General features: G+C 56.2%; 4 protein-coding genes and 1 long non-coding RNA gene across 20 annotated transcripts; 2 read left to right on the plus strand and 3 right to left on the minus strand.

The window, feature by feature from the left end:
* Positions 1 to 45: 45 nt before the first annotated feature.
* On the plus strand, positions 46 to 2,799 carry SDHAF1 (succinate dehydrogenase complex assembly factor 1). The gene has a single exon (XM_070557412.1). The coding sequence runs from the start codon at positions 183 to 185 to the stop codon at positions 537 to 539; it is 357 nt and encodes a 118-aa protein (XP_070413513.1). The 5' UTR covers positions 46 to 182; the 3' UTR covers positions 540 to 2,799.
* Positions 2,800 to 5,103: 2,304 nt separating this feature from the next.
* On the minus strand, positions 5,104 to 8,926 carry SYNE4 (spectrin repeat containing nuclear envelope family member 4). The gene is made up of 8 exons (XM_070559513.1): positions 8,649 to 8,926; positions 8,386 to 8,536; positions 7,725 to 7,868; positions 7,335 to 7,529; positions 7,013 to 7,261; positions 6,177 to 6,422; positions 5,418 to 5,476; positions 5,104 to 5,325 (listed from the first exon to the last, which is right to left on the minus strand). The coding sequence occupies exons 1-8, from the start codon at positions 8,774 to 8,776 to the stop codon at positions 5,145 to 5,147; spliced, it is 1,353 nt and encodes a 450-aa protein (XP_070415614.1). The 5' UTR covers positions 8,777 to 8,926; the 3' UTR covers positions 5,104 to 5,144.
* A 296-nt stretch (positions 8,927 to 9,222) lies between these two features.
* On the minus strand, positions 9,223 to 14,462 carry ALKBH6 (alkB homolog 6). 15 transcript variants are annotated; one of them, XM_070557410.1, is made up of 9 exons: positions 14,384 to 14,451; positions 13,701 to 13,786; positions 13,530 to 13,608; positions 13,155 to 13,223; positions 11,835 to 11,950; positions 11,516 to 11,576; positions 10,987 to 11,138; positions 10,663 to 10,779; positions 9,223 to 9,638 (listed from the first exon to the last, which is right to left on the minus strand). In XM_070557410.1, the coding sequence occupies exons 7-9, from the start codon at positions 11,113 to 11,115 to the stop codon at positions 9,375 to 9,377; spliced, it is 510 nt and encodes a 169-aa protein (XP_070413511.1). In that variant the 5' UTR covers positions 11,116 to 11,138; positions 11,516 to 11,576; positions 11,835 to 11,950; positions 13,155 to 13,223; positions 13,530 to 13,608; positions 13,701 to 13,786; positions 14,384 to 14,451; the 3' UTR covers positions 9,223 to 9,374. The 15 variants fall into 15 exon arrangements, with proteins under 15 accessions (XP_070413511.1, XP_070413503.1, XP_070413502.1 ...); XM_070557402.1 differs by lacking the exon at positions 11,835 to 11,950 and having other exon boundaries at positions 14,384 to 14,462; XM_070557401.1 differs by lacking the exon at positions 11,835 to 11,950 and having other exon boundaries at positions 13,724 to 13,786; positions 14,384 to 14,457.
* Positions 14,463 to 14,874: 412 nt separating this feature from the next.
* On the minus strand, positions 14,875 to 26,916 carry CLIP3 (CAP-Gly domain containing linker protein 3). Of its 2 annotated transcripts, none has more exons than XM_070557437.1 (14): positions 26,723 to 26,916; positions 26,195 to 26,418; positions 23,089 to 23,228; positions 22,911 to 23,004; positions 22,554 to 22,715; positions 22,029 to 22,147; positions 20,877 to 21,113; positions 18,564 to 18,699; positions 18,290 to 18,418; positions 17,722 to 17,865; positions 17,530 to 17,653; positions 17,263 to 17,327; positions 16,822 to 16,894; positions 14,875 to 16,450 (listed from the first exon to the last, which is right to left on the minus strand). In XM_070557437.1, the coding sequence occupies exons 1-14, from the start codon at positions 26,887 to 26,889 to the stop codon at positions 16,396 to 16,398; spliced, it is 1,869 nt and encodes a 622-aa protein (XP_070413538.1). In that variant the 5' UTR covers positions 26,890 to 26,916; the 3' UTR covers positions 14,875 to 16,395. The 2 variants fall into 2 exon arrangements, with proteins under 2 accessions (XP_070413538.1, XP_070413537.1); XM_070557436.1 differs by having other exon boundaries at positions 26,718 to 26,904.
* Positions 19,476 to 21,866, plus strand: LOC139073464 (uncharacterized). The gene is made up of 2 exons (XR_011522230.1): positions 19,476 to 19,617; positions 20,257 to 21,866. It is a non-coding gene; the product is annotated as an uncharacterized lncRNA (long non-coding RNA).
* Positions 26,917 to 27,048: the final 132 nt, after the last annotated feature.

Here is a 27,048-nt window from a genome sequence, read left to right on the forward strand (position 1 = left end):
GTGACGTCACTGCAGCGACAGCCAATGGGGCGCGAGGGCGAGGGAGGCGGGAGGCGGGAGGCGGAGCTGTGGGAGCGCGCGGGGCGGAAGTGCTCGCTGCCTCGCTCCTCCATCTCGCCCAGCGCCACGGCGCCACGGTTGGCGCGGCCTCCTCTGCGCGCGATCCCGGCCCCGCCGCCGCCATGAGCCGGCCCAGCCGGCTGCAGAGGCAGGTCCTGAGCCTGTACCGCGAGCTGCTGCGCGCCGCGCGCGGGAAGCCGGGCGCCGAGGCGCGGGTGCGGGCCGAGTTCCGGCAGCACGCCTGCCTGCCGCGCTCCGACGTCCTGCGCATCGAGTACCTGTATCGCCGCGGGCGGCGCCAGCTCCAGCTGCTCCGCTCGGGCCACGCCACGGCCATGGGTGCCTTCGTGCGCCCGCGGGGGCCGACCGAGGAGCCCCGGGACGCGAGGGTCCCGGGGACCCCGCCTGAAGATGGTAACAGTCCAAGGAGCCCTCCCGACAGCATGGGGTCACCAGAGACCCCGCCTGATGGACGGTAACAGGCAGAAGAGCTCACCCGATGGCGCAGGGCAGCCGGGGGGCAAGTCTGACTGCGTGACGGGATCGAGGAACCCGCCTGATGGAAGGGGAGACGTCTTAAGAGACTAGCTCCATGGACTGGGGGGATCGGAGAGACCTCCTGGCAATGTGAGGGCCTAGAGACACCCATGATGGATGGCGAGAGATGTCCAAGCCTGCCCGATCCACGGTAACGGGTCGGACTCTTCCCTGAGGGCTTGGGGCGGCCTGGGTCGCCGGCTGGCTGGACTGTGTCAAGCTGAGAGCTACTTACTCCAAGGCAAGGGGAGTCAGGACTCCCGCCCCCCGCTCCCCCCGCCCCCCCGCCCTCGTTGGACAGAAAGAGACTGGGACACCCTTTTGATGCCTGGCTCCTCAACTCCCCTCTCCTGTAGCAGACTTTTTGCTGAGGAATTTGGGAAGATGCCTTTATGGACGGTGAGAAGCCCCGAATCCCCCTTTGGAAAACTTTTCCCCAATTATTGCGACAAACTAGAACCGGTGAGGAAGGGGTTAGGGTGTCTCACGCTAGCCGATCAACTAAAGACCCCTCAAGACCTCTACTTGATGGTTCTGAGGGGGCATCGTGACTCCTGTGCCCTTCCAACTTCAGGACTGTTGAACAAAGGGAATAAAATTTGGGATGTGCTTACTTCCCTGTCGGTGGTCTTAAAGATTTTATGTGTTTGGGGATTTTTGAAGATGCCCCACAAACCAAGAAGTGACCCGCTGGGAGGGGTGGGTTTAGGGAGCTGTCTAGACTGGCAAATTGGTTCCAGCAGCATAGTTCTCTCTACTGGGCAGATCCATGGGACCCATCCTGGTTTGACCCCAAAGAAACCCCAGCTGACTCCTTAATGGAGGGCAGTGAGGCAGGAGAGGAAATGAAGAGGCCTGGCTGGGAATCCTTGAGGCAGTGGTGGGGAGCTCAAGCCTGGTAGCAGAGTCCAGTCTCAGCTACAAGCTGGGATTTTTGTCAGCAAGGCCCAGGGGTTGGGGAGGAGAGATGGGCGGGCAGACCACAGGCACACCCCCTCCCGTGTCCCCGTGTGGGCCTGCCCTAGACTTTCTCTGGGTACTGCATTTTGCACCCCTGAGCTGTATTTGCACCCATGTTGGTTAAATAAGTGGAAAGCAGACGACTTCTTAGCAGATGCAGCTGGGAGGAGGAGGAGGACGTTAGGAAGGAGCCCAGCCCTCAGACCAAAGGGAGGATGGACAGAAGAGAAGCATGACTCTGCCCTAAACCCTGTGGGGGAGGCAGGTGCCCAAATAGTTATCAAATGGGGTTGAAAGTTGCAGAATTATAATTTGAAGAGATATAATTTGTCAGAAGGTGGGGATAGGCTTCTCAGCAGGAGGACCAGTGTGGGGAAAGGCCTGGAGGGGGCCAAGGGGAGACACGCAAGGGCCCCAGAGCACAGGCTCTGCCCCTTGGGTGTGTGGCTTCTACTTCAGCTTTGTCTCCAGTTAGTACTCACCTCGGGACCTCTGCACCTTGCTCCTCTCTCTCAGCCTCGGTTTTCATCTCAGCTCCTCTCTCCCACTCCTCGGGGAGTGGGTGCCTGGGAAGATTAAATGGGATTGGCTCTGAGTTGATAATGATTGGAGCTGAAGATGAGTCCAGGAGGACTTGTAATGCTGTTCCTTCTCCTTTTGTACAAGTTCAAAAAGTAGCAGAATGAAAACTGAAAAACCAAAACAAACTCCAGTGGTGCCCATCTCACTCAACTAGAAGTCCTCACTGTGGTCCACAAGGCCTCACCTGATCTGGCTCCATCGCCTCTCTCATTTCACCTCCCACTCTCCCCCTCCACGACTCATGCTCCAGCCACACTGGCTTTCTCACATCCCAGGCACACTCCTACCTCAGGGCCTTTGCACTTGCTGTTCCCTCAACCTGGAATACTCTTCCTTCAGTTCTGCACTGTCCAGTGTGGTACCTGGGAGCTACCTGTGACTTGAGCATTTGAAATGAGGATTTCTTTTTAATTTTATAAGTTTTAAGTCATTTAAATGTTAAAACTGAAGCAGTGTAAAATATTTTTTTTCCATTAAACACAACTTTATTGTTTTGGTAGGATTACCTTTCATTTTATCTGTTGAAAATTAATTGTCTGAAAGACTTCGTAAGAAAAAAGGATTGTAAAATACCTCATTTTTATACTGATTACATGTTGAAGTGATAATGTTTTGGATATATCAGGTTAAAGAGAATATAAATTAAATCATTAAAATTAATTTCACCTGTTTCTACTGTTTCACTGTGACTACTAGGAAATTTAAAAGTATATCTGTGGTTCACGTTCTCTTTCCATTGGACAGCACTACTCGGAGGCCCCACCGTGGCTGGTTTCCTCACTAGGATTTGCTATAACGACAATAATTAGAACATGATGACATAATTGTCACCCTGATGCCTTCCTCCACCACCCTGATTAAATCGTACCCCCTTTCCCCTTTGCCCCCTCTTTCTCCTTAGCGCTTATCACTATCGGACCTATTACATACTTACCTGTTTCTTTTACTTACTGTTGGTCTCCCCGACTATAATGTCAGCTCCACAGAGACAGGACTTCAGCCTGTCTTGCTCACTGTCACAGCCCTGCCCTTTGACCCAGACCTCGCTCATAGCAGACTCTCAGTCAATGTTGAATGAATGAATGGATGACACAGATTTGCTCCATTACCCGGTCATTTGGGTCAATATTGCCAAGACTGCCGGCCCTTTTTGCAGTGTCCCCAGGGAAACCATGCCTCCGTGGTTGGGGACAGAGACTTGGCCTGGCATTTGAAACAAGACAGACCCAGGTTTGCCTCCTGACTTCTCCCTGAACCTGGAGTGTCCAGGGGAGCCAGCTCTGGGACTGTGGTTGGAACTCTAAAGGAAGAGGGACTCTCCTATTGGCTGCTAAATCAGAGGGATGTGTGCTCAGAGGTTTTGAGGGACACGCTGGCCACCACCAGGATAAGAATGAAGCCAAACCAGAGAAAAGAACTGGAGATATCATTTAAGCCCCTGGATCGACCTGTGCCTGAAGTCCTAAACTTTTCAGTTACCCATGAAAATAAATTCCCATTTCTATTTAAATCAGTGGAGATTGGGCTTCAGTCACTAGCTCTCTATGTGGCCTCAGGCCAGTGGCTTCCCATCTAGAGCCTCAGTTTCCCATTCTGTTAAGTGGGGACACATCATCGGGTGGTTGTGAGAATTAAGGAGAGGAGATCTGTCTTAAGTGCACATCCAGGAGCCTAGCACAGGGCTCCCGCCTCTGCTCTTGACTCTGATTCTGCTCCACCTCTTGTCCTGACACTTGAAGCTCTGGAGAGCACAGGAGCTTAGACACCTGGGGCTGGAGGCTGGACTCCAGGACCAAGCCCTGGCAATTCATCCTGGTGTCATCAAGACCCAGGAAAGGGGGTTTCACAGTCCTGCGCCAGGGATGGCCCAGCCTGGGGGCCCCCCATGGAGAATTTGAGCAGAGCACCTGTATGGATGCAGGTCAGAGGCAACTCGCCCACGTCACCTGCATCCTTCCCTACACGCCTCTGGCTTCCTGTGGCAAGCTCCAGTGCCTCTCCGCCTGCTGGCCTTTAGAAGCAGGAAAGGCAGGAAGTGCCAGGGAGTTAACATCTCCAGGAACAAGCTGTAACCAGTGAGAAATGGGAGCTGGTACCTAAATGTCACAATTTCTTCACCCCTAGGGTGGAACAACTTTGAGCGTGTCCCACACAGTCTCCTGGAGGTCCCAGTGGGATGGCTCCCCAGGTGCCCAGAGCGGCAACCAGCTCATCAACTCCTGTCCCTGGTTCACCCCCTGCTCCCTGTCTGTCTGCTGGGACCCCCTCCCCATCTCCCTGCTCCCTGACTGTCTGCTGACCCCCTCCCATCCCCCTGCTCCCTGTCCGTCTGCTGGGACCCCCTCCCCAATCCCCCTGCTCCCTGTCTGTCTGCTGGGACCCCCTCCCCAATCCCCCTGCTCCCTGTCCGTCTGCTGGGACCCCCTCCCCAATGAGCTACTTGTGCTTGAATCTTTTGCCTCAGGGTCCGAGGGACCCCAACCCAAGATGGGCTGATTCAGTTCTGTGTCCTGTGCTCAAGGCAAAGGGGTCTGTGGAGGCGGCTGTCCAGACATATCGGGACCGTGTGCTAGTTTCTAGGTCCTCGAGCACCGGATATCCTCACACGTCTGCCATAGACTGAACGTGTCCCCTCAAAATTCATGTGTGGAAATCCTAACCCCCAATATGATGGTCTTAGGAGGTGGGGCCTTTGGGAGTGAGTAGGTCATGAGGTGGAAATGGTTAGTGCCCTTATGAAAGAGACCCCAGAGAGCTCCCTGCCCCTTCTGCCATGTGAGGACACAGCGAGAAGACAGCTGCCTATGAACCAGGAAGTGGACCCTCACCAGACACCAAATCTGCTGGCAGCTTGATCTGGGACTTCTCAGCCTCCAGCACTGTGAGAAATAAATGTCTATCATTTATAAGCCACCCAGTCTATAGTATTTTGTTATAGCAGCCCAAATGGACTAAGACACATCCTTTGAAAGTGACCATTTATTACATATGCCTGGGCTGTGTCCTCAGACTGGGGGGGGACCATTGACATAGCTGAGCACCACGTAAGGTGTCCTGGCCAGTCGGGCGGGAGAGGAGCAGGGGTCCCCTGACAGGGGCAGGAGCACTGTGGCACCCACCAGGAGAAGGAAGAGGAAGAGGAGAAGGAGGAAGGTCAGGGGCCGCCTGGAGACAGGAGCAGGGGCTCTGTGAAGGGAAATGCAGTGTTATGCAAATACGTGGGCTGCCACCATGAGCCCTGTCCCCACACCCGCAGACCCATCTCCCAGGCATCTCACCCAGGGTCTACCTCCAGCATCACATCCTGTAGGTGGGGAGATGCTTGCCTCTTCTTGTCCTAAAGGTAGACAGCACCCAGCAGCAGAATGGATGGAAGTGGCACTCAGTGTGGACTTTCTCTTACTACTACAGGCCAACAGGGCTGGGCTTACTTCTCCTCCATTCTTGGCCCCCCCCATCCCCCATCCCCAGGACCCCACATGGACCCCCTCCAATGTGGTGGATGTCTGTTTGTACCTGCCCTTCATCTGATCCTCTTTTTCCTGGTAACGGTGGCTCAATTTGAGGGGGATGGGGTCACACCTCCCCACTTTCCTGACCCCACACCTCCAATGCAGTGATTGGGCATGTGACCCAGATCTGGCCAATCCGAGTCCTCTATGAGCTTGGCCACTGTGACTGGTTCAGAGTAGAGGCCATGACCCAAGCTGGGCAAGTGGGAGTCAGCCCTGCAACTTTGCTGCCTGAAGGTCGGCGGCACGCTCCTTCCCCTGGGGTGGGTAGACCAGTGGGAAGTGAGTGTGTAGCCACTGGGGTGGCCATTCTGCTGAGAAGGAAACCACCTTGGGGAAGTAGAGCCCAAGGGAGGGAGGGATTGAGCCCTGACAGCATTTGAGGTCCTGCATTCAGCAGCGCCTGGACTTTTCAGTTACATGAAAAAACAGCATCCCCTTTTTTATGCAGTTCAATCTAGGCTGGGTTTCTGCCACTTGCCATCAAGATTCCTGAGCGATACACCTAGCTGAGGAGCAGCTCACCTGAGACTTCCGGAGCAAGGAGCGTCTTCGGTGCCCTGCTAAGTGTTTCCGGTGGCTAAGGCCTGACAGGAGCATGTCCTGTGGGGACAGAGCAGTGTGGGATCCTTGGAGAACCAATGACAAAGGGACACAAAGTTGAGGAGGGGCCAGGATGGGGAGTGTCACAGAGATGAGATTCTGGCGGAAGAGAGAGATCTTGAGGAGAGACGAAGAGAGGGGCAGAGCCAAAGAAACCAAGAGAAGAGAGACATTATTTATTCATTCAACAAATATTTAATGAGTGTCTGTTACATGCCAGGCACTCTTCTAGGAGCTGGGGACACAGTGGGCATGGAAACAGGCACAGTCCTGGCATCCATGGAGCATTATTCTAGCAGGAGAGAGAGACCATGCACCAATAAATAAATATATGTCAAAATGTGGTCATTGCTCTTAGGAAATAAAGCAAGAGGAGAAGGAGAGAGGGCAGGGCAGGCCTCTGCAAAGAGGTGACATCTGAGGAGTGAGCTGGGCATCATCTGGGGCCTTTGAGATGGGAGTGAATTTGGAATGTTCGAACAGCCAGGAGGCTAGTGTGGCTGTAGTGGGGTGAATGAGGGGGAGAATGAGAGAAAATGAGGAAATGTAGACACAGACAGAAGAGAAGAAAACGAAAAGTGAGAGAGAGGAACAGAGAGAGAGAGAGAGGGAGGGAGGGAGGAAAACATTGAGACACCAAGAGAGAAAGAGACTCCGACAGAGATAGAGGGGGAGAGAGCCACTAAGACCTCCTTGAAAGGGAAGGACCCTGCTAGGAGGCACACACGGGTGTCGTCCCCTGCCCCGCCCCGTCTCACCTCAAGGCCTTGTCCCCTGCCCTGAGAGCCCCTGTGGCCACACAGCTCACAGGGAGCCCCTGGTGTCAAGGGTGTCTTTCGCCCCAAGGGCCCAAGGCCCCCAACGTCCCCTGCCGGGTCCCACTCCAACTCTGCAGGAGTAGGGAGGCTACTGGGTGCCCGGGGCCCCCAGACTCCACCAGGTCCTGGCCCGTCCGAGTCCCCCTCGACCTCCAAATCCTGGTCCAATATGTTGGCCTCCTGGAACACCTGGTCAGAGGACAGAGGTCATGGGGGTTGTGGGATTGGCACCAGAGCCAGGGACTGCCAGGGTGGGCCATACCAGGCTGTAGCTGACCAGCTGGGCCTGCAGCCGCCAGAGCCGCCGGAAGATGCTGTCTCGGTGGGCTCCGAGGACCCTCAGGATCTGCTCCAGGGAGGCCCGGGTCTGGGGCTCACTCTGCTGTGCCAGCCCCTCACCAAACACCAGCAGCGCATCCACACGCTCAGCTGCCCCACGCAGGTCTGCCTGTAGGGCCTGGGTACACAGGGATGGCATCACTTCCCACACGCGCACACACCAGGGACCAGAGACCTGGGACCTAGAGTCGCACCGTCCCTTTCCTATCTAGACACCTGGAACACAGAATAAACCCATTTCCTACGCCAGGAAGCTGACACTCACTCCTGAGGCCCTGCCCACCCTCCTACATCTTGGCTTCCCACTGCCCACCTGCAGCTGGACCATTCCGCTCTGGGCTGATGCCCAGGGCCCCAGGCCTCGCTCCAGGTCCTGCAGCTGGAGACCCAGCCCCAACAGGCAAAGGTGCAGGTCCCCCTGGTCAACCTCCAATATGTCGCGGGCAGAGATGGGGCACTGGGGAACACAGGGGGCTGAGTCAGGGCTGGTGGGCCAACCAAGACCTTGCCCCCATTCCCATTGCCACTCCTCTTCTGTAGGCTCCTGCCTTCTGGATGCTTCTCTGCAGCAGAGTCCATCTCCGGATCTGCACCAATGCTGCTCCCACCTGGAGTCCTTCCCAGCAGAGCCAGGCCTGAGGCCCTCTAGTTCAAAGTCTCCAGGTTTTCGCGCTCCTGGAAACTTGGACATGTGGGGCCTGGGGGTCTGGAGAGGGAGGGGGCGATGGAGCTGGATACCCCTACAAGGAACAGGGCTGCACGCAAGCCAGCAATTAAATAATGCTCTCTCAGTTGGTAAAATAATGAGATACTTCCTTAGTGATTGGTAAAGAAGCATTTTCTAGAGCGGCCCTCCCCTCCCAGATGCCCAACACTTTCCCAGCACCATCACTTCATCTCCCATGTGGAGGGCAGATTCTGGGGGACAGAGAGGAAGTGGGGCTGGCACAGGGTCCCGGGGCACCTCAGCTCACCTCATGGTGTTTGCCCCCAGCTGGGTCCTCACTGGCAGAGGGTGCTGGCAGTCTGGGAGGGCCAGTAGCAGGCTCATTGCCCCTCAGCCCACCCTGGAAGTGCTCAAGAGGGTCCAAGGAATCCTGCCCCTGTTTCTGGGCCTGTTCCTGCCTGGTAGGTAGGGGACATTGACAGGCCCCTGGGTGATCCCTGGGACCCATTATCCACCCTGCCCTACCCCTGTACCTTTTGGGACCCAAGTTTCAAAAGCCCCAACCCCTACCTGATTCTCTCCTCTCCAGATGCCGGGCAGATGGCGCATCCAACGAGATTCAGTTCCCTAGGGGCTCCAGGGGGGTGGTTGAGGGGCTCTGAAGGGGGTCTAGGGTCCAGAGGTGGTAGGAGGGCCATAGCTGGGGCCTGGGGACAGATAGTCAATGAAAATCCCCAGTAAAAGCCCTTTTCCTAGCCAGGGGTAACCCCCCAGACGTCAGCAGGACTCACCCAGGCCTGAGGCAGCCAGGGGCCCAAGGGCCTGCTGGCTCCACCTCCTTCCAAGGGGAACCTGGAACCAGGTAATTTGACTCCCAGCTCAGGTGACAGAGGCACCACTTAACTCCTTCCTCCCTAGCAGACCAGTAGCTGGGAACCTTCCAGGCTCACCCTAGCCCTCCCCCCACCGCGAAAGGGTTCCAGATATAACCCCCACACACACCAGAGACCCGGATTCTGCCCCACCCAGTGACCCATTCATCTGACCCCAGGGGCCCCACCATCCATCTAAGGTCCCAGATGCATTGCCCCTCGGGAACCCAAGCATCTGGCCCCCACCTCCGAGAAATCTAAACCCAAAGAAAGATGTTTTGTTTTGTTTTATTTGGAATGGGGCCTTTTCCTGCGGTTCCCATAGTTACTGGGGAAATAACCCCAGAGAGCTGCCTCTGCCCCAGGGTTCCAAGGTCACAGGGACGCAGCCGTCCGAAGTCGGAGCGGGTCCCGGGGCCCGGCGTCACTTGCTGAGCAGGAGGCCGGTGCGCAGCACGCGGGGCACGCGGCGGATGGTCAGCGAGACGCGGGTGCCGCGGACCAGGCGGGCTCCGGGCCGCGCAGACGGGCAGGCGGCCGCGTTGGGAGGCAGGGAGGCAGCGTCGAGCGCGTCTACGCAGGCGGCTGCGATGCCGTGGAGGAGGCGCGTGTAGGCGGTGCCACGGAGCACCAGGAGGCTGCGCGGTTCGAGCAGCAGCGAGGTGGCCGGCCGGGGTGGGGGCCGGGGCTGCGGGGCAGGTCGACGGTCAGCCAGTCCCCAGAAGTCGGGGGACAGGCGAGAGGTCCGCAGACATTGGGGGCCAGGGGACGAGGGTCGAGTTCCCAGAGGCAAAGGCTGAGGGGCAAGCGTGCTCCCAGGGATGGAGAGGTTTAAGTGTAAATCCCCTGGGTCCCAGGTCCAGGGCTACGGGGAAGGGGAGGGGGGAGGTGCAACTGAGGGTCAGCGGCCAGGCAGGGAGATAGTGAGGCAGAGATGGGGGGGGGGGGGGGTGCGGTCTGGGAGTATCTGGGGACATCAGGATGTTCGAGGGCACCGGCGCAGTATGGGGAGGGTGTCAGAGTATCCAGGAGCAGCAGGGCTAAAAAGGGAAGCCCTACGGAGCATCTGGGGAGTGTCCAGGGCAGTCTCTGTGGACACTGGGGTATCAGAAATGCATCACCCGGAGAAAGAGGTCAGGGAAGCTGCTGTCGTGAGCAACCGTCAGAGACGGGACACAGGATATCTGTGGGGTCCTTGAGCAGCAAGTCATGGGTTGAGGTGCCAAGGAGAATCTGGGGGTGTCCCACATGGCAGATCACATTATTGGAGTGGCAGGGAGGAGGTCAGTCTCGGGGTGCCCTGTGCAGTGGGCAGGGAGAGCCAGGATGTTGGGAGGATGTCAGGGCCACCCATGAGTGAATGGTGTTGGGGTATCTGAGGATATCAGTGTCCTCTGGAACACTGGGGAGCCCTGCATGGGGTATGAAGACCTTGGGCTACTGGAGCAATCTGAACGTGTGGGGCCAGCAGATTTGTAGGGTGTCGGGGCATCCATTCAGCATGGGGGGGTTATTAGGGTGTCTGTGGACATCAGGTTTCTAGGGCATTCTGCAAGTAGATGGGTCAGGTGTCTGGGAGGATGTGAGTGCACTCCATGAGGGGACAGGGGAAGGTGTCTGGGAGGGTATCAGCCCAGTGGGACTGGGGCCTCTTGGAGGATGTGGGATGTCAGAGTGCCCACGAGTGACTGGGGCAGTGTCTCAGGGCCCACCTGCTCTGTAGGGTCATCATCCTTTGGCTGCCGCGGCTCGTAGAGATCCAGCATGGTGTGGGAGCCCAGGCTGATGGTGCTGACAGTCGGGTAGTACAGTGGCCCGTCCTCGTGGGGCTGGGGAGTGGGCACCAGGGCTGGACAGGGCAGGAGTCCACACCCCCCACCCTCTGGAGTTCAAGGGGGGCTCCCCAGCTGGGGACAGGGAGGTGAATGCCTGGTTGGGGTATGCGGCTGCTTAATGAGAATGGAGGTAGGTCAACATGATGCCCTGCCCCATGGTGGATCAGAGGTCTGGGGGTCAGGGTGAGGGTGTGTGGTTACCATGATGCCCTCCCCAGGCAGATACTGGTTCACAAGGACGTGGTTGGCTGGGAGACCCCCAAAAAGGCTGAGATCAGACACTTTGTCCACGTAGCGCTGGAGCCACAGGGGCAGCCGCTCAGGAACCATCCCCCGGGGATGGGGGAGCCCACCTGGGGGAGGACAATGAGGTCCTGAGGGCACCCAAGCAAGGAGCCCTGGCACCTGGAGCCCCCATTAGGGATATCCCAGTGGTTGGTAGCACTCTGACCCCCTCAGGGACCCCTGACTCTTTGGAGACCACCATCCAACCCTTCAAAGGTTTCTTGACTTCTCCAAACCCCTGAACCCTTCGAGAGACAACCCTCCTCCCCACTCATCAGGAAATCCCTAACCTCTCAGGACCTCCACTGACCTCTCAGAATCCTCCTGGCCCTTGGGACCTCTTGAACCCTCAAGGACCCCCCAATGTCTTGAGCCTACCCAACCTGAGCCGCCAGCCCCAGCCCACACCCCCAAATCACCCATGCCCCCAGGCAGGGACACTTACCCCAGTTCTGTAACTTCCTCCCGGAGAGCTGGGTCCACTTAGGCTTTGGGGCATTGAAGACCTGGGAGATAGGGAGGGGATCACCCCTTTTTCAGGAGCACCCTCTCTGATTCTCCCATCCAGCCCAACATACGGGTCTTGACTTGGGGTGCAAATGGGTCATCTCAGTGTCTGGGATCATTCTCTGGGACACAGAGTCCCCAAGATTCTGTCATTTTCCCTCTCCTCTGTGGAGGCCTCTGGCCCCAAAGCCCACCTGTGTCTACCAGGGCAAAGGAAAGGATCCAGGGCTACACAATCATGGTTTGAATCTACTCACAGCTCTGGGCTGGCCTGGGCTCTTTCAGCCCAGCAAATAGTCTGGACTCTATAATTTCCTGATTTCTGGGCTATCTCAGCACAGTCTGACTTCTGGAACTTCCTTGTTCCTATTACCTGGAGGAGGGAATGTGCTAAGCTGGGCTATCTCAGCATAGCAAAGAGAGTATTTTGAAAATTCTCCAGTGCCAAGATCCCAAGGGTCTAGAATGGGCAATCTCCAAGAAGTCTATACTCAATAATCTCCTCATTCCCTTCATGGTTATGGGGCTGGAATGAGCTATCTCAGCACAAGGGACTGTGTTCTGTAGCTAACTTGTTCCTGGAACTCGAACTAGACAGGACTAGTTGGGATAGCTAAGGGAAGATCTGTGCTCTATAACTAAGGCTCTGGGGCTGCGAAGGGCTATCCCAGTGCAAGGACTCTAAGCTTTGTAAATTCTTCTTTCCCCAAAGCTTAAAAGTAGAATGCAGGGGGCCAGCCCCGTGGCTGAGTGGTTAAGTTCGCGTGCTTTGCTTCGGCGGCCCAGGGTTTCACCAGTTCGAATCCTGGGCATGGACATAGCACCACTCATCAAGCCACGCTGAGGCGGCATCCCCACATGACACAACTAGAAGGACCCACAACTAAAAATACACACCTATGTACCAGAGAGCTTTGGGAGAAAAAAGAAAAATTTAAAAAAAAAATCTTAAAAAAAAAAAAAAAAGAATGCAGACTGTGCTATCTCAGCACAGGTGGTCTGTGCTTGGTTCTTTGTTCCCAGGACTCTGGGTCTATGCTGAGCTACCTCAGCAGAGGGAAAAGCTTACTCTGTAACATTCTGATGCCTGGGCTATCTCGGCACAGAAATCTGAGCACTGCAAATTCTTCATTTCCCAAATCGCAACGGCCTGAACTGGGCTATCTCTGCCTATCTTTATAACCTCCTTTTCTCCAAGATAGCAGGATTGGGCTATTTCAGCACAGAGAGGATGAGCTCTCTAACTTCCTTGTTTCTGAGGCTCTGGGGTTACACTGCGCTCTTCGAGCACAAGAAATCTGATCTTAATAACATCCTCATTTTGGAGGCTAGACTGGGCCATCTCAGCACAGGGAGTCTGCGCTCCTTCTTTCTAAGAATCAGTTTGATTTCCCCTAAACCTCCTGGGAAAAGCTCTTTCTGACAGACCTCAGCAGGTCCTGAGACAGGAATAGGGAAGGAGAGGGATGGGTGCTGCCAGGATCTTCACTGTCGCCTTGGGGGCTCTCACATAGGACCTGAGGTTGGGGAGGGATCTGGGAAGAGGGGGAGGACAGACCAGAGGGCACTGGGGTCACCTGTCGAAGCAAATACTCCTCCTCGTCCTTGGAGATGAAGTCAGGGACATAGTAGATTACAGGTGGTGCCTAGGATAGAAAGATCCCCCTGAAGGTATGGCCCTTGGACCTACACAGGGGCCCTAGCACTGCTGAGCAGCCCCTCCCTGTGGAGCAAGGCTTAGGATGTCCCCAGACAGGCCAGGGCCTGAAATCGAGGGACAAATGCCCATTTTGGGGGTAGGAAGTCCCCAAGCGAGGGTGGGGCTGGACCCTGAGGGTAAGAATGAATTTGGAAGGAGGGAGCAGCCCCAGCCCACAAACCCAGGAGTCAGCCACTCTATCTCCCACCATCTAGTCCCCACCTTCACCCTCTGCACCCCCCATCCTGACAACCTGCTCCACCCTGAATGGTTCCAGGGCTGGGACCCTGGCGTCCTGATCCTCCATCGACACCAACTCCATGCACCCAGTCCTGTGGGGAGGGGAGGACACGCTGAAGTCACCAAGCCTCCCACCCTCAGGCTATGACCCCACATTCTGCTCTATTGCAGGCCAGGGCCTCACCTCAGCCCTGTAGTGAAACTCACTTCGTTTCTAAAATCTGAGTCCTTGGCATCGTGATCAAAGCCACCCAGTGAGTCCCCAGGCTCCTACCAGGACACCCAGGACAGTGAGCACCCAGAACACTCCCCCAAAATCCATCCACTAAGGGCCCATCAAAGTACACATATTTGCCCTCTCAAGCCTCTCACAGAGGGCATCCTCTGACCTCACTGGGAGCCTTTCTCAAGAGCTCCACACATAGCCTCCAGGGCTGCATCCCGCAGCCCCTTTAAACACCTTAATTTGAGACCCCATCCTGACAACTTCAGACTTGCAACCATGAGACTGGCTCTACACCAACATTCAGGGTCCCCATGGACCTTCCTCTAGCCCTTTCAGATACCCAATTCTGAGCACCCTTGTGCCACCAATCGGATGAGTCTCCTCACACGCGTCCACTCTCAGTCTCGTCGGATCCCCCTATTCTGGACCCCTCAGACTTCACCTTCCTCAGCGCCCCTTCACTGCAGCACCCATGGACCTTCAGCTCTGAGCCTGACTCCTCTCAAATGTTCTTCCCTCCCTGAACCTCTTAGAGCCCCCTCTCTGAGTCTTCTAGGACCCCACACTCTGAGCTTCCTCAGATCCCCACTCTCAGCCCTCTCGGAGCCCTAGCTCCGCCCTCCGCCACCCCCAAAACTGACCGTCCACCAGTGTCCCCTCCAACATCCAAATTCAACACCCCCATTCCCTTCCCAGCCACTTCCGCCCCACGTGTCTGACGCAGAAGCCCTCACACCAATGGGAACTCTCAAAGGCCATGAGGGTCCGCCTTCCACCCAATCGGCGCCCTCACTCAGTACTGCCCCGCCCCCTCACCCTCGTTCAGCGATAGGCTGCGCCTCCTGGCCTCTAAGCCACTGGGGACCCTGCGGAGACGGGTCTTCGTCCGGCACCCACCAATCAGAACTCCAAAACCGAACCTGTCCACACTGCGGAGTGGGCCCAGATGGGAGGGGCAGCCGTGGCCGCCACGGGAAGGAAAGGAGACTGTAAGAAGGGACTTCCCCCAGGCTAGAGCGTCCTATGCCCATGCCGCAGGGAGGCGAGATTGAAGGACTTCCTCTCCCATCTCCCCTCAGCAAGGGGACAGAGGCAGGGCCTAACTCCCCAAACACTGACCCGACACAGAGAAGCCATAGAAACGTCTTTATTGAAGGGGGCAGGGGTCATGCTGAGTTCGGGGACATGCAGTGAAGGGGCAGTCGTGAGCTGTCCTTGGTGGTCAGGGCCCCAGGTCCGCCCTGGACTCCCTGGGCCTTCAGGGTCTCCCTCAGGCTGTTGCTCTGGCCCGATGCTGAGGTCCTTTGGGGCCAGTGACTCAGATTTAGTGTTTTGGACCTATGACCGGAATGTAGATTGAAATGGGGGCTCCCGGATTTGGGGTCCCCTCAAGGCCTTGGGGCCCTTCATGTATTAGATATGGAGGCTTTAGGATTTGAGGTTCCCTTGGGGCAGGGGCTCTTGGAATTTGGGTGTCTTGAGACCCACGGAGTCGGAGCATTTAAGTCCTCAGGTTTCCAGTGGTGAGAATTCCTGTTTGGGGTCTCCTGGTGCCTATGAGTAGGGCTTGAGGTGCCCTGGGAGCCCGGGATGCATATCCTGACTGCAGTCTCCTCCATCCCAGGCACAGGGGCCTCCGTGACTGGGGTTTCCAGGGGGGTTGGGATTGGATTTTTAAATTTGGGATTCCCTGGGGATTTGGGGATTCTGTGATTTTGGGGTCCTGGGAGTTAGGGCCTTGGGGTCTTCTAGGGGCTATAGGACTTGGGGGCACAGGGTAGTTTGGGACATATACTCTGGGGTTTGTGATCCCCAGAGTCTCAGAATGGGGCCTCCAAATTTTGGGGTCCCCCAAAGGGGGAAGTCATTACTTAAAAAATAGAGAATTTTCTGGGAACCTGGCCAGCACAGGGGCTGTAGGCCATGTGGGGTGGGCTTCATACAAGGCACTGGGGGTTTCTTGAGGGTGCAGAGGGTAGGAAGACTTAGGGGTCCTGTAATTAGCACTTCCAGGACTGTTTTGGTGTCTGTAAATTGGGGGTGACAGTGGGCTGGTTAATGTGAGTCTCTTCTTGAGGGGTAAGAGCAGGGGCCTTTGTTAATGGAGGGGGTCTCTGATTTCAGTGTAAGGGTTTTGGGGTGACCATGGGAGTCACAACATCTTGAGGGGACTGATGTTAAATGTGGGATAGCGACAGGAAGGTCTGTTACTCTTACTCTGGAGGTGTGACCTGTGTTTATTTCAAGGAGACTTGATTGGGGGGTGGTCTTTGTTAATGGGGGAGGGCTCTGATCCAGTGATGAGTGACTCAGGAATGTTCTGCTGTAAAGCATTATATGGAGAAGGTCACCATCATTTGGGGTGAAGTGGAAATCTGTTAATCGGGGGGTCTGCTCTGAGGGGTTGGGGACAGGGACTAGCCCAAAGGTGCTACACGCAGGGAATCTCTTTCTGGGTAACACGGGGTCTGTAGTTGGGGGGTTGTGAGGGAATCTGTTAATAATGGGGCCTCAGTGATTGAGGGCTGGCTAATGGGGATCTCTATTCTGGACGTGTTACTGGGAATCTCTATCTCAGGGTGACTTGGGGGGCTCCTTGTGTCAGGAGACGCTAGAGGGGGCTCTGTGTCTCTTTGTTGGGTGTCCAGGGCCTCTAAGACTGCATCTCCGCCCTCAGCATCCAGGGAAACCAGCAGCAGAAGAGCAGCCTGCAAAGGAGAACCGTGTCACACCCTGATGCGGGGCGGGGGACGTGGGGACCCACCCCCCAGCTCTTCCCCGCGTGGCTGGGACTCGGCCTTTCTGGAGTCTGCCTCTGGCTCCCCGGCTGTGCCTTCGCAGGCTCCTGCGGAGTGGAGGGTGTTCTGCCCCCTCTACCTGCCCCTTACAAGTTGAAGTCACCAGAATTCAGTGTGGGGCCTCACTCCCTGAAGACTGTTTCTGGGTAAGCTGACTAGTCACAAATTTTCCTAACCTCTTTTTCCAGCCCCACCCAGAGCTCCAGACCCACGTCCAACGGCTTTGTGGCTGCCTCTCCCTGAACATCCCAGAGGAGAGGGGGCCAGGGGTTGCTACACACCTGGAGATGGAGTTCTCTGATGCGATGTCCTTTGGGGTCCGGACTGTCGTGAAGGTGCGTTTGGGCTGCGTCACTGAAGGGGAGGGAAAGGTCTCAGGTGAGGGGATGACAGACCCACCTGTGCCCTCAAGACCCACCCAGACTCCTTGCCATTAATACTTATCCACATTCCCAATACCCAGCTGGACCCCACATTCTCAATATCCACCTGGACCTCTTATCAATAATATTCCCTGTGTCCCCCAACACCTACCCATGTCCCCAGTGCCTGCCCAGGGCCTTGTGGCTAACACCTCTATACCCTATAGCACCTGTCCTCTTTGGGATCCTGTCTCATCATTTTCCTGGATTATGTGTCCCCAGTTAAATACTGGAGATTCTGTCACCAGCATATACCAGAGAACCCATGGCCCAGACCCCACACTTCAGTCCCCAACTCACTTGTCACTTGATGCACTTTTTTGGCTCCGACGTTGTCCCCAGGGGGGTCAGTGGATCCACCAATCCTGGGGAGACACAAGGAGTGGGAGGAATCAGAGCCACAAGAGTCCAGGGTCTGACGGGGCTGAGCCCCAGGGGCCCCAGGCAGAAAGAGCTAGGGCATGGGTGGGTATCCATACTGTCCTGCTGGTCCAAGAGGAGGAGACATCTGAGGGGGGACTAGGGTTCTGGGTGGTGCCCTGGGCTGGGGTCGGAGTTTGGGCTCACCTCTGAATTCGGGATGCTGGCGCAAAGACTCCATGCCTTGGGGGGCAGGTGAAGTACCGGACGCCAAAGACAGAGCCGTCATGCTTGCCCGTGGGCTGGTCTAGCTCGATGCCATACCAGTAACCTGCAGCAGGCAGGTGTCAGGATGCCTTGGGGCCCTCCCCCCACCACCGCCCAGATCCCCGTCCTCACCTGGGGCGAAGTCTGTCTTCCCGTAGAAGCGCACAATGCCTTGCTTCTGGCCCGCGACAAGGACTTGGTCTCCGACCTCAGCCTTGGCCCCCTCGCGCTGCTGCAGGCTGCCCAGAGACGGGGATGACGAGGGCTTCTTCTTGGCTGGGGGTGGAGGGTACAGGGCATGGGGCTGGGGCCCCCATGCCACCCAGAAAGCCCCAAGGTAGAAACTGTGTCCTGGCTCCAATCAGAAGAATTCCAGAGCCTTCCCCAGAACTGGGTGGGTGAGGGGGGTGTCCTTGGGATTGAAAGGAAACAATCCTCGCTGCCAGAGAACTGGGCGGGGGGACACTTTAGGCCTGAGGGGAAACTGAGTCAAGAACCTGGAGAACCCTAAAATCCTTTCTCAAAGTTGAGGATATTTGGGCCAAAGGAAAAACTGAGTCACAAAAGTCAGAAACTCAAAGAACTCAGGAACTCTAAAACAAGAGTTTGGGCCTGAGGAGAAACTGAGTCACAGAAGCTGGGCTCCCCACAGAATATCTTCAAGACTGGTTCTCCTCACCCCTAGGTCTCCCCCTCTGACCTTTGTGTTCCCTGCGGCCTTTGCCAGTGACACGGGAGAAGTCCATCCGGGGAGTCCGAGGTGTGGAGGTGACCGACGAGGGGGGTGCGTCCACTGCCTTGGAGATCTTGGACACAGAGGCAAAGAGACCTGCGGGGAAGAGCCTGGGCTGGAGTTGTCCAAGCCTTTGCTCCCTGACCCACCATCATCCCCCAATCCCCATTACCCAATCAGCAGCATCACAATGACTGAGTGGACCCCACCACCTCCCCTCTGGGCCCCGGGTGGGACTGACCCTGCTTGGGAGGGCAGATGAAGTACCGGACACCCCCAACACTGCCATCATTCTTGCCCTCAGGTTCATCCAGCTCCACGCCCACCCACTGGCCACTGGCGAACTCCGTGGTCCCGCAGAACCGCAGCGTGCCCGTCTGAGGAAACAAGAAAGGATATGGCTTGAGGGGCCCCTGGGAGGCCACAATAGATCACTGGCACACAGGAGCGTGGTGGGGTGGATGAGGGAGCCCCAGGCTCAACTCCCAGCTCGGACTTGTCCATTTACTGGCTGTATGACTTAACCTCACTGTGCCTCAATGGCCTCATCTGTGTAATGGGAACAGAAATCGCACCCACCTTATAGGATTGTTACAGAGCTGCCCTGTCCAATGCAGTAAATAGCCACTAGACACATATGACAATTTCAATTTAAATTAATTAAAATTAAATTAAAATTTCATTTCCCCAGTTGCACTAGCCACATTTCAAGTACTTAATAGCCACATGTGGCCTGTGGCTACTTCACTGGACAGCGCAGACACAGGACATTTCCATCATCTCAGAAAGGTCCAATGGACAGGCTGTTATAAAGAAGTGAAAGCTCTCAGAACAGGGCCTGGTGCTGAGTAAGGCAGTAAGTGCTGAGTATTATCATCCAGTAGCTTTCGTCAAGGGACCTCCTGGGCCTCAGTTTCCTCTGGAAAATGGGGTAACAATCCACTGCATAGGTTGGTTGTCTGATTGAAACATTTTTAATACATGTAAAGTTGCCTAGCTGCAGTGGGTGTGGTTATCATCACTGTGTGAGGCTCCTTCACTCTCTGAGCCTCAGTTCCTTGTCTGTCAATGGGCTAATTAATCATGCCCACGTCAGGGGGGGGGTGTGGACATCGGTGCCTGGCCCACAAAGAGTGCTTAGGAGGCACCAGGCCCTGTTCAAAGCGCTGTACACATTTTAACCAACTTAAACCTCATACAACCCCCTGAGATGGGTACTGTTATTTGCTCCATTTTATAGATGAAGAAACTGATGCCCAGAGAGCTGGAATCACTGGGCCCAGGCCCCACAGCCGGTAAGTGACAAAGCTGAGATTTGCCTGAGGACTCCCTGAGCTCATAACCATTGTGCTGTGCTGCCTCTCTAAGGGGCAGAGATTGTGATCACACATCTTCAGACAAAGGGTTTCACCTCTCTGAGCCTCTTACAGTCTTCTGGGCTGTCAAATGGGGAGGGCCAATCCATCCTGCTTTCAGAACTGTCACAGGGATGTGATTAGATCATGTACAGAAAGCTTTCCAGATGAGGCTGATGCATGCAAAACTCTTGATTAGGAAACAAAATGTGGCTTTTATGGCTTCTGACAGTACAACAAACAAAATCCAAATTCCTTCCAGTGGCCTGCAGGTCTGGTGTGATCCAGACCCTGCTGACCTCTCCACCTCACCCTCCAGTCACATACCCCTTCCCTCCTCTGGGCCTCTGTACCTGCTGTTTCCTCTGTCTCCATATTTTTGCAGGGTGAGCTCCTTCCCATCTCAGCTCAGACATCACCTCCTCAGAGAAGCCTTCTTGAAACACCTCAGCTAAAATTATCTCTGCCCTCAGTCAGAGACAATTTACTAAATCTAAGCATTTAATGGTTGTCAAAGCCCTTGTTGCTACCAGAAATTATCTTGACTATGGGTTTGCTTTATTGTCTCTCCTTCATTAGAAACGGAACTCCGTGAGAGCCGGGCCAAGGCTGACACAGACCTTTACCCCCAAGGATGGACTGGGTCCAGTATGGAGCCTGAGCCACCAGATAAGTGAATCAAAGTTGGAAGGCCTGGAGGAATGAGGATTCTCTCTGCCCTCTGGGCCTTTGACCTGCTCCCCTTACCTGAGACCACTTCTCCCTTTCTTCTCCTGGCTCCTCCTCATCTTCAAGTGGGGGCATACCCCATCACACCCCTGATCGCTCTGACCTATACTTTTTTCCCAAAGTACTAACCACTCTGGGTGCAGACGTGAGCCCTGACTGGGGACCACGAGGCCAAGGGGGATGCAAATGGGGCAGAGCTGCACTGATTGCTCTGCTTCTGCTTCCCCATGACAGCCAGGACTGCTCTGGGCTGTCACTGACAGGTGATGGATCTGTCTCCCCACCCCGCCCCAGACCAAGAGGGTGGGGCACAAAGGAGGCACTCACAGGATGACTATTAGATGAAATAAATACTGTGTGAATGACTGGGAGGGTGGGCAGACAAAGGGGTGAGTCTGCACTCTGCCCAAGGACCAGCTCTGAGGGATGAAGGATGAGTCCCCCCCCTGGCCTCCCTCCTAGTCCCTGACCTTCTGGCCATCCAGCAGCACGCGGTCTCCCAGGCGCAGGCCCAGTGCGCTAAGCATGAGATTGCCTGGGACGTTGTCATAGTTGGGCAGTGTGACCTTGGGGAGGGCACAGGAGAGTGGCACAGCCTCCTCCAGTAACGTTCGCAGCTCCTTGGCCACCAGCGCCGCCTCTGCTTTGTCCAGGGACATGTCCATGGGGTCTGGAACCACCTCTGCCGGCACCTGTCCCTTTCGGTTCTGGGAGCCAATGGGAAGAGAGAGGGCGAGGACTCAGTGGTGCAGGCTATGCCCCCACAGAGCCCATGCCCCCAGAGACCCAGGATCTTGGTGAAGCAGAGGTGGGACTAGCTCATACCCTGGGCCAATGGAATAAGAAGGGCTGGGGCATTAAAGTGCAGACCTCGTCCCCAGGGAAGTCCACCCCTGAGACCTCATGCTGAGGTGGGACTGGGGTGGGGCCAATAGGGAATGAAGGTCACCCTTCAGTGCTGTAGACCATGCCTTCAGGGAGCCACGCCCCCAGAGACCCCAAGCCCGGAATGGGACCATGTGAGGGATGAACATTGAAAATGGGCTCCTGTGGTACTGGGACGGGTCCAACTGGGCCAGTGGGTAGTGAGGAGAGGCAGGGCCTCAGGGCCACAGGCCATGTCTCCCCAGGATATGTGTGCCTGGGGTGCTGCAGAGTAATTCATGTTGGGGATGGGACCTGGAAATGGATGGGTGGGCAATCAAAGATCACACTGAGGGCTTATGGGGGCCCAACCCTCTCATTTGCCAAGGGTCTCAGCTTGACTTTCTTCATCATCCCGAAATGCTGTCTACCCACAATCATGGGGTCAGCCAGGATTGAAAGAAGATATTCCTTGCTGGGTGACCCCAGACAAATCACTTACTCTCTTTGCCTCAGTTTCCCCACTATAAAATAGGGCTCATAATAGAGTCACCTGACATATCATGAATGCTAAATAAATGTCAGCTATCATTTCATTTGTTGAACATACAGATGATTTTTGTAATATTTTGAGAGCTTTCAGAAACGCAAGTGGTTCTGCCCCCTCCCCCCCATCCTCTGCAGAGGCCTGCTGGCGGGAAGTGGGGAGGGGAGCAGGGAGAAGGAAGATGATGGGCACTGGGCCAGGGTGGCAGTACCCGCAGGGCCGGGTTGGCGCCGTGCTCCAGCAAACATTTGGCGGCTCCCAGGCAAAGGTTGGAGGCAGCGATGTGCAGGGCTGAGCCGTGGTTGAAGTCACTGCATGTGGAGTTCACCACTGGGAAGTGGGGAGAGGAGGGCTCCGGATGAGCGTCCTCGGCACCCGCCCTCCCTCTGCCTTCCAGCCCCCATCTCTCAACCACAGGCAACCTCTGCTGTAGAGCGCCGCCCTACCCCGCCTTCTCGGCCACGCCCCTCCCGACCAGGTCCTGCCCTGTCCTGCGGTTGTGGACCACGGAGCCCCATCTCCCACACCTCCTGCCTCCAGCCTCCCACTGTCTCCTCGGATCCTGGTCCCCCCTTCCCTCCCAGCCAGGCCTCTGTTGGGCCCCATCTCTCGGCCTCCCACCTTCTTCCCTCCACGTCTCCTCCCCTCCCCCCACACCCTGGGCACCCACCTTTGGCTTCCAGCCCTCCTCCCTGGCCTTGGTCCCGCCCCTCCCAGCCGGGTACCCTCCCCTCACCTCGGGGTCGCGCGCCCTTCAGCAGCACGCGCACCAGGTCGGGCACGTCGAAGTAGGCGGCGTAGTGAAGCGCGTTCATGTTGGTCCAGCGGCTGCGCAGGGTCACGTCGGCGCCCAGGGCCAGCAGCTGCTGCGAGAGGCGCACGGCCGCCGCCGGGTCCCCTGCGCGACAGCCCCGGTCAGCTTGCATCCCCTCCTCCAGAGCGTGGGCCCAGGGCCTTAGGGACTGTACTTGGGGTCTCAGGCTGAGGGGTCAGGGTGGAGGTCTGCAGGCTGGGGTTCTGGGTGGTAATGAGGGTGTTGGGTCTAGGGGCCTGGGTTTTGGGGCTCATGGTTTGGGGGGGTTCAGGCCCTCACCGACTCCGTGGGCCCCAGCCTTGCACGCATAATGGAGCAGCGTCATGTCGGTCAGCCCGTCCCGATCATTCACATGGCAGCCTCGACGCAGAATCTGGGAGGACCAGGAGTCCAGGGAAGGTTACCCAAACGTGGGAGGGACCCCCGCCTCTCCCTGCCTGGCTTCCGGTGTTCTCACCTCATTGCCGATGACATCGATCTTGTGCTGGACTTGGGGCACCCACTGGCGCACAATGGCGAACAGCTCAGGGATGGTGGTCTGCGGGTCAAACAGAATCTCCTGGCAGGCCGGGTCATTGGGGTCGAAGAAGGTGAAGGCTGGGGTGGTGAGAGGTCCAAGGTCACCCAAGGCAAGCTGGCACCCTCCTTCCATCCTGAGGCAGGGGGGCTCCAGGTCTTTGCCCTTAAGACCTTCTAATGCAGGGTCTCAAACTGGGGGCACATGGGCCACAGGCAACTTCTGTGTGTTGTACATGAGGTTTCAAAATCAGGAGGTTTCACATAAAAATCTGGACGCCCAGTGTGTCATGAAAGATTGGAAGATCAGGCAATTCCCACCCCTTAAAACCCAAGTGTGGTAGGGAGGGCAGCATCCGCAGTCTGCATGCCCCGGGGTTGTGGGGCCCCCCACGGGGCTGCTCCTGCTCTAGCCACTGTTGCTCTGGCAGAATATTGGGCACGCTTTGGGCAAATCGACAGAGTAAAACAAATTTAAAAGCCAGAAATCCCAGTTTTTAAGAAAAACCTCGAAAATTTTTTCAAATACTGTGCAATCCACATCAAATCCATGGGCAGGATCTAACCTGTGGCCAGCTGGGGTGGTGCCCAGAGGAACTTCCATCTGCCCCCACTAGACTCGTGAGTGTTCTGTGTAGTGACGTCAGCGCCCAAACAGGGCCTGGCACGCTGCAGGAGCTCAGGGCGTGTGTTGAATGAGTGAGTAAATGAAGGACGGGATGATCCAGAGCCCAGGGAAGTGCCGCACAGGAGGTGTCTCCAGGAATCAGCCTGTGTGCTCCTTTTAAAACCCCAGTCACAGCCCTCCCTGGCTCAGAACCCTGCCCTGGCTCCTGTCACACTCAGAGCCCCGCGGCCCACAGGCCCTGCACAAACTGGCCTCATCTGTTCTCTGCCCTCCCCCCTCCCTCAGTCCCCTCCAGCTACACTGTTCTCCTTCTGTCCTTCCAACGCACCAGGCAAATTCCTGTCTCGGGGACTTTGCACTTGCTGTTCTTGCCTGGGACAGTCTTCCCTCTGATCTTCTCAAGACTTCACAGGTCTTTGCTGGAATGTCACCTCTTCAGAGAGGCCTCCCCAGATTGCTCTGTCTAAATCAGCACCTTGCCCGGCTCCATCTCCCACCCTTTTCATTCCTTTAATCACAGCGCACATCACCACTGAACTCGTTTACTCCTTCCTCCCTCCCTCTTTTTCTTCTCTCTTCCTTCCTTCCTCACTCGTCTCCCTCACTAGGATGCAAGCCCTGTTCCCAGCCTGCCTTGTTCTCTCCTTGGTCCCCAGGGCCCAGCCTGCAGCAGGTGCTCGGTCCAGCTCAGCTGAATTCAAGTACAAATTCAATAAGCAAATCCGTGATTTCCTCTTGGAGTCCGCCTTAGCCCTCCCTCTCTCCTGACCACATTTCCAGGTTCCATCACATTCTGTGACCAATCCGGCTTGTTCCAAGGGGGGGGGGGGCGGGCGGGAAGCAGGGGGAGGCAGCCCAGGCCCTCCGACTTGCCACCAGGCCACAGGCCCAAGCCACATCCAGCTGCATTTCCAAAGGAGATTTTCTGGTTTTCTGGGCTAGATCCCCTGCCCCAGACACCCAGATAACTTTCTCATTTTCCTATCAGCCTTAGGTCAACTTATAGCCTCTCTGACCCACCCCTAGTGGGTGACGCATCCTCAGATGCCATCCCTCCTGCCCTATCCTGGCAATGCCTACTCTCTGAACCTGGTACCTAGTTTCTGAACCTCACAGCTGCTGGGGATTCCCAGCCAATATCTTCTAAAAGCCCCTCATATATCCAACTCCGGCTGAGCCCCACCCTCTCTACCTAGTAGCCAGAGGGAGCTTTTAAATATATAAATCAGACCACCACTCCTCTACTTTTAAACTCCCCCTCAAGTGCTCTCCCCATCACACTTAGAGTATATCCAAAGTCCTCACTATGGCCTTTAAGGCCCTTCCAGATCTAGCCATTGCCAACCTCTCACCTCAATTTCAATCACTCCCTAAGTGCAGCTCCATGCGCTTCTTGCTGTTCCAAGCTCAGTCCTGCCTCAGGGCCTTTGCACTTGCTGCTCTCTGCCTGGAACTCTCTTTCTCCAGCTCTCCTATGGCTGATTCCTCCTCATGCTCTGAGTCTCAGCCTAAATGCAACCCCATCAGAAAGACCCACCCTGACCACTCTGTCTCAAGTTGCTGCCCTCTAGCCATTTTCTCTTATATGTCCGTCTTTTCTTTCTTTCACAGCTCTCAATCCCTCTGAATTTAGCTGATGTATTTATCTGTTCACTTATTGAGGCTCTCCTCTCCTGAGAGCGGGGCTCATGCCTGGACTGCTCACTGCTAAATCTCTATTGCCCAGCGTCAGGCTTGTCCCTCAGTAGCAGCAATGGATAAATACTGCTTGGGGAATGATCAGACACTTTCCGTTTCCCCAAGAGGCCACCCTCAGCCCCACAGCCTTCTGCCTCAGAGCCTTTACTCATGGGGTTACCTCTCCTGGGACCCCTTTCCTCCGACCCTTCCCTGGTTAACCCCCAGCTCTTCATTAGCTGTCCCTCAAATGCGACCTCCTCAGAGAAATCATGTCTGAAAGAGCTCTGGCAGCATCCCGTTCTTGGCAAGCACAATTCTCATCACGTCTTATAATTATATATTTATACTATAGTTTTATACTGATTTGTGTGGTCATTATTGAGGTCTGTGAGTTCCCTCAGGGCAAAGACTGGGTCTGTCTTGCTCCGTGCTGTTCCCCCAGCTCCTAGCACAGAGCCAGGTGCATAGCAGTCTTTCAACAAATGTTTGTTGAATGACTAAATGATTGAATGATGCATCATAAATCAAAGATTAGGATTATTCCAACTCCATTCTCCAAAGGGTGAATGAATGAATTAAAGAAAGGGAGTGCAGAATCCAAGGGCTCAGCAGCCAAGACGCCTCAGACCACCTTCAAATACCCCAGTACCCTCCCACCATCACCACTAGCAGAGCTCAGCCCAACCTCCCTGGCCATCCAAGGCTCCAGGCCAGATTCCAGGGCGGGGAAGGTGGTTACCGTAGTCCTTGGGGAGGGGGGCAGGTGCCGAGGGGTGCACAACAGGCTTCTGCCGGCGCTCTTGGGTGGGGCTGGGGGCCTCGGGGACGGGCTCATCCTCTTCCTCCTCTTCTTCCTCCTCCCCCCTGGGCGGCGGGGCCATTGGAGCGGGATCTGTCTTAGTCATGGTCCTCGGTGGGCCTCGGGGGGCGGACGCAGAGTTGGGGGCGGCCTTCAGGCAAATCCTGGAGGCAGAGGTCAGCTAGAGAGGGCGCTCCACAGGCTCCGAGATCTGAGCCCCTAAAAGCTCTCAGGGCCCCACGCCCCCAGCTTTGGAATTTGGGCAATCCCATGGACGCCCGTTACCCATCAGAGGACCCCGTATGTGGGCCCACTGTCTACCACTCCCCCCAGGCCCAGCCCCCCATTCTTCTTCTCCCGCGTCAGGCCCCTCAGTCTAGGACGCCCCCTCCCCGGGTTTGTTTATCTCGGGATGCAGGATGCTTCGCCCCTCCCCTTTTCCGCGGGCGTCCCCTCTACCCACCTTACCTCGGGCCAACGGGGCTGGAGACCAAAGCTGAGACTGGGGAGACAGGAGTAATGGGTGTCAGTGTCGGGGAAAGTGACGGGAGAAGAGAGGGAGACAGAGAGAAGGGGACGAGGCCCAGACGCCGACGGGGGATGGGATTGGAGAGGGAGGGGCGCTGACAGCGCATGCGCTGTGTTACCCCCAACCAGGCGCGGGGGCGGAGATACTGGGAGGCTGCTCACATTGATGAAAAGGCTGGAGGCAGCGACGGGAAGGGGATAGACACGGAGGATGGGGAGAGGAAGAAGAGATGGCCACGAAGGATGTGAGACGTGGAGACAGGAGA

Source organism: Equus przewalskii, chromosome 9, assembly GCF_037783145.1.
Source record: "Equus przewalskii isolate Varuska chromosome 9, EquPr2, whole genome shotgun sequence".
NCBI classification, from domain to species: Eukaryota; Metazoa; Chordata; class Mammalia; order Perissodactyla; family Equidae; genus Equus; species Equus przewalskii.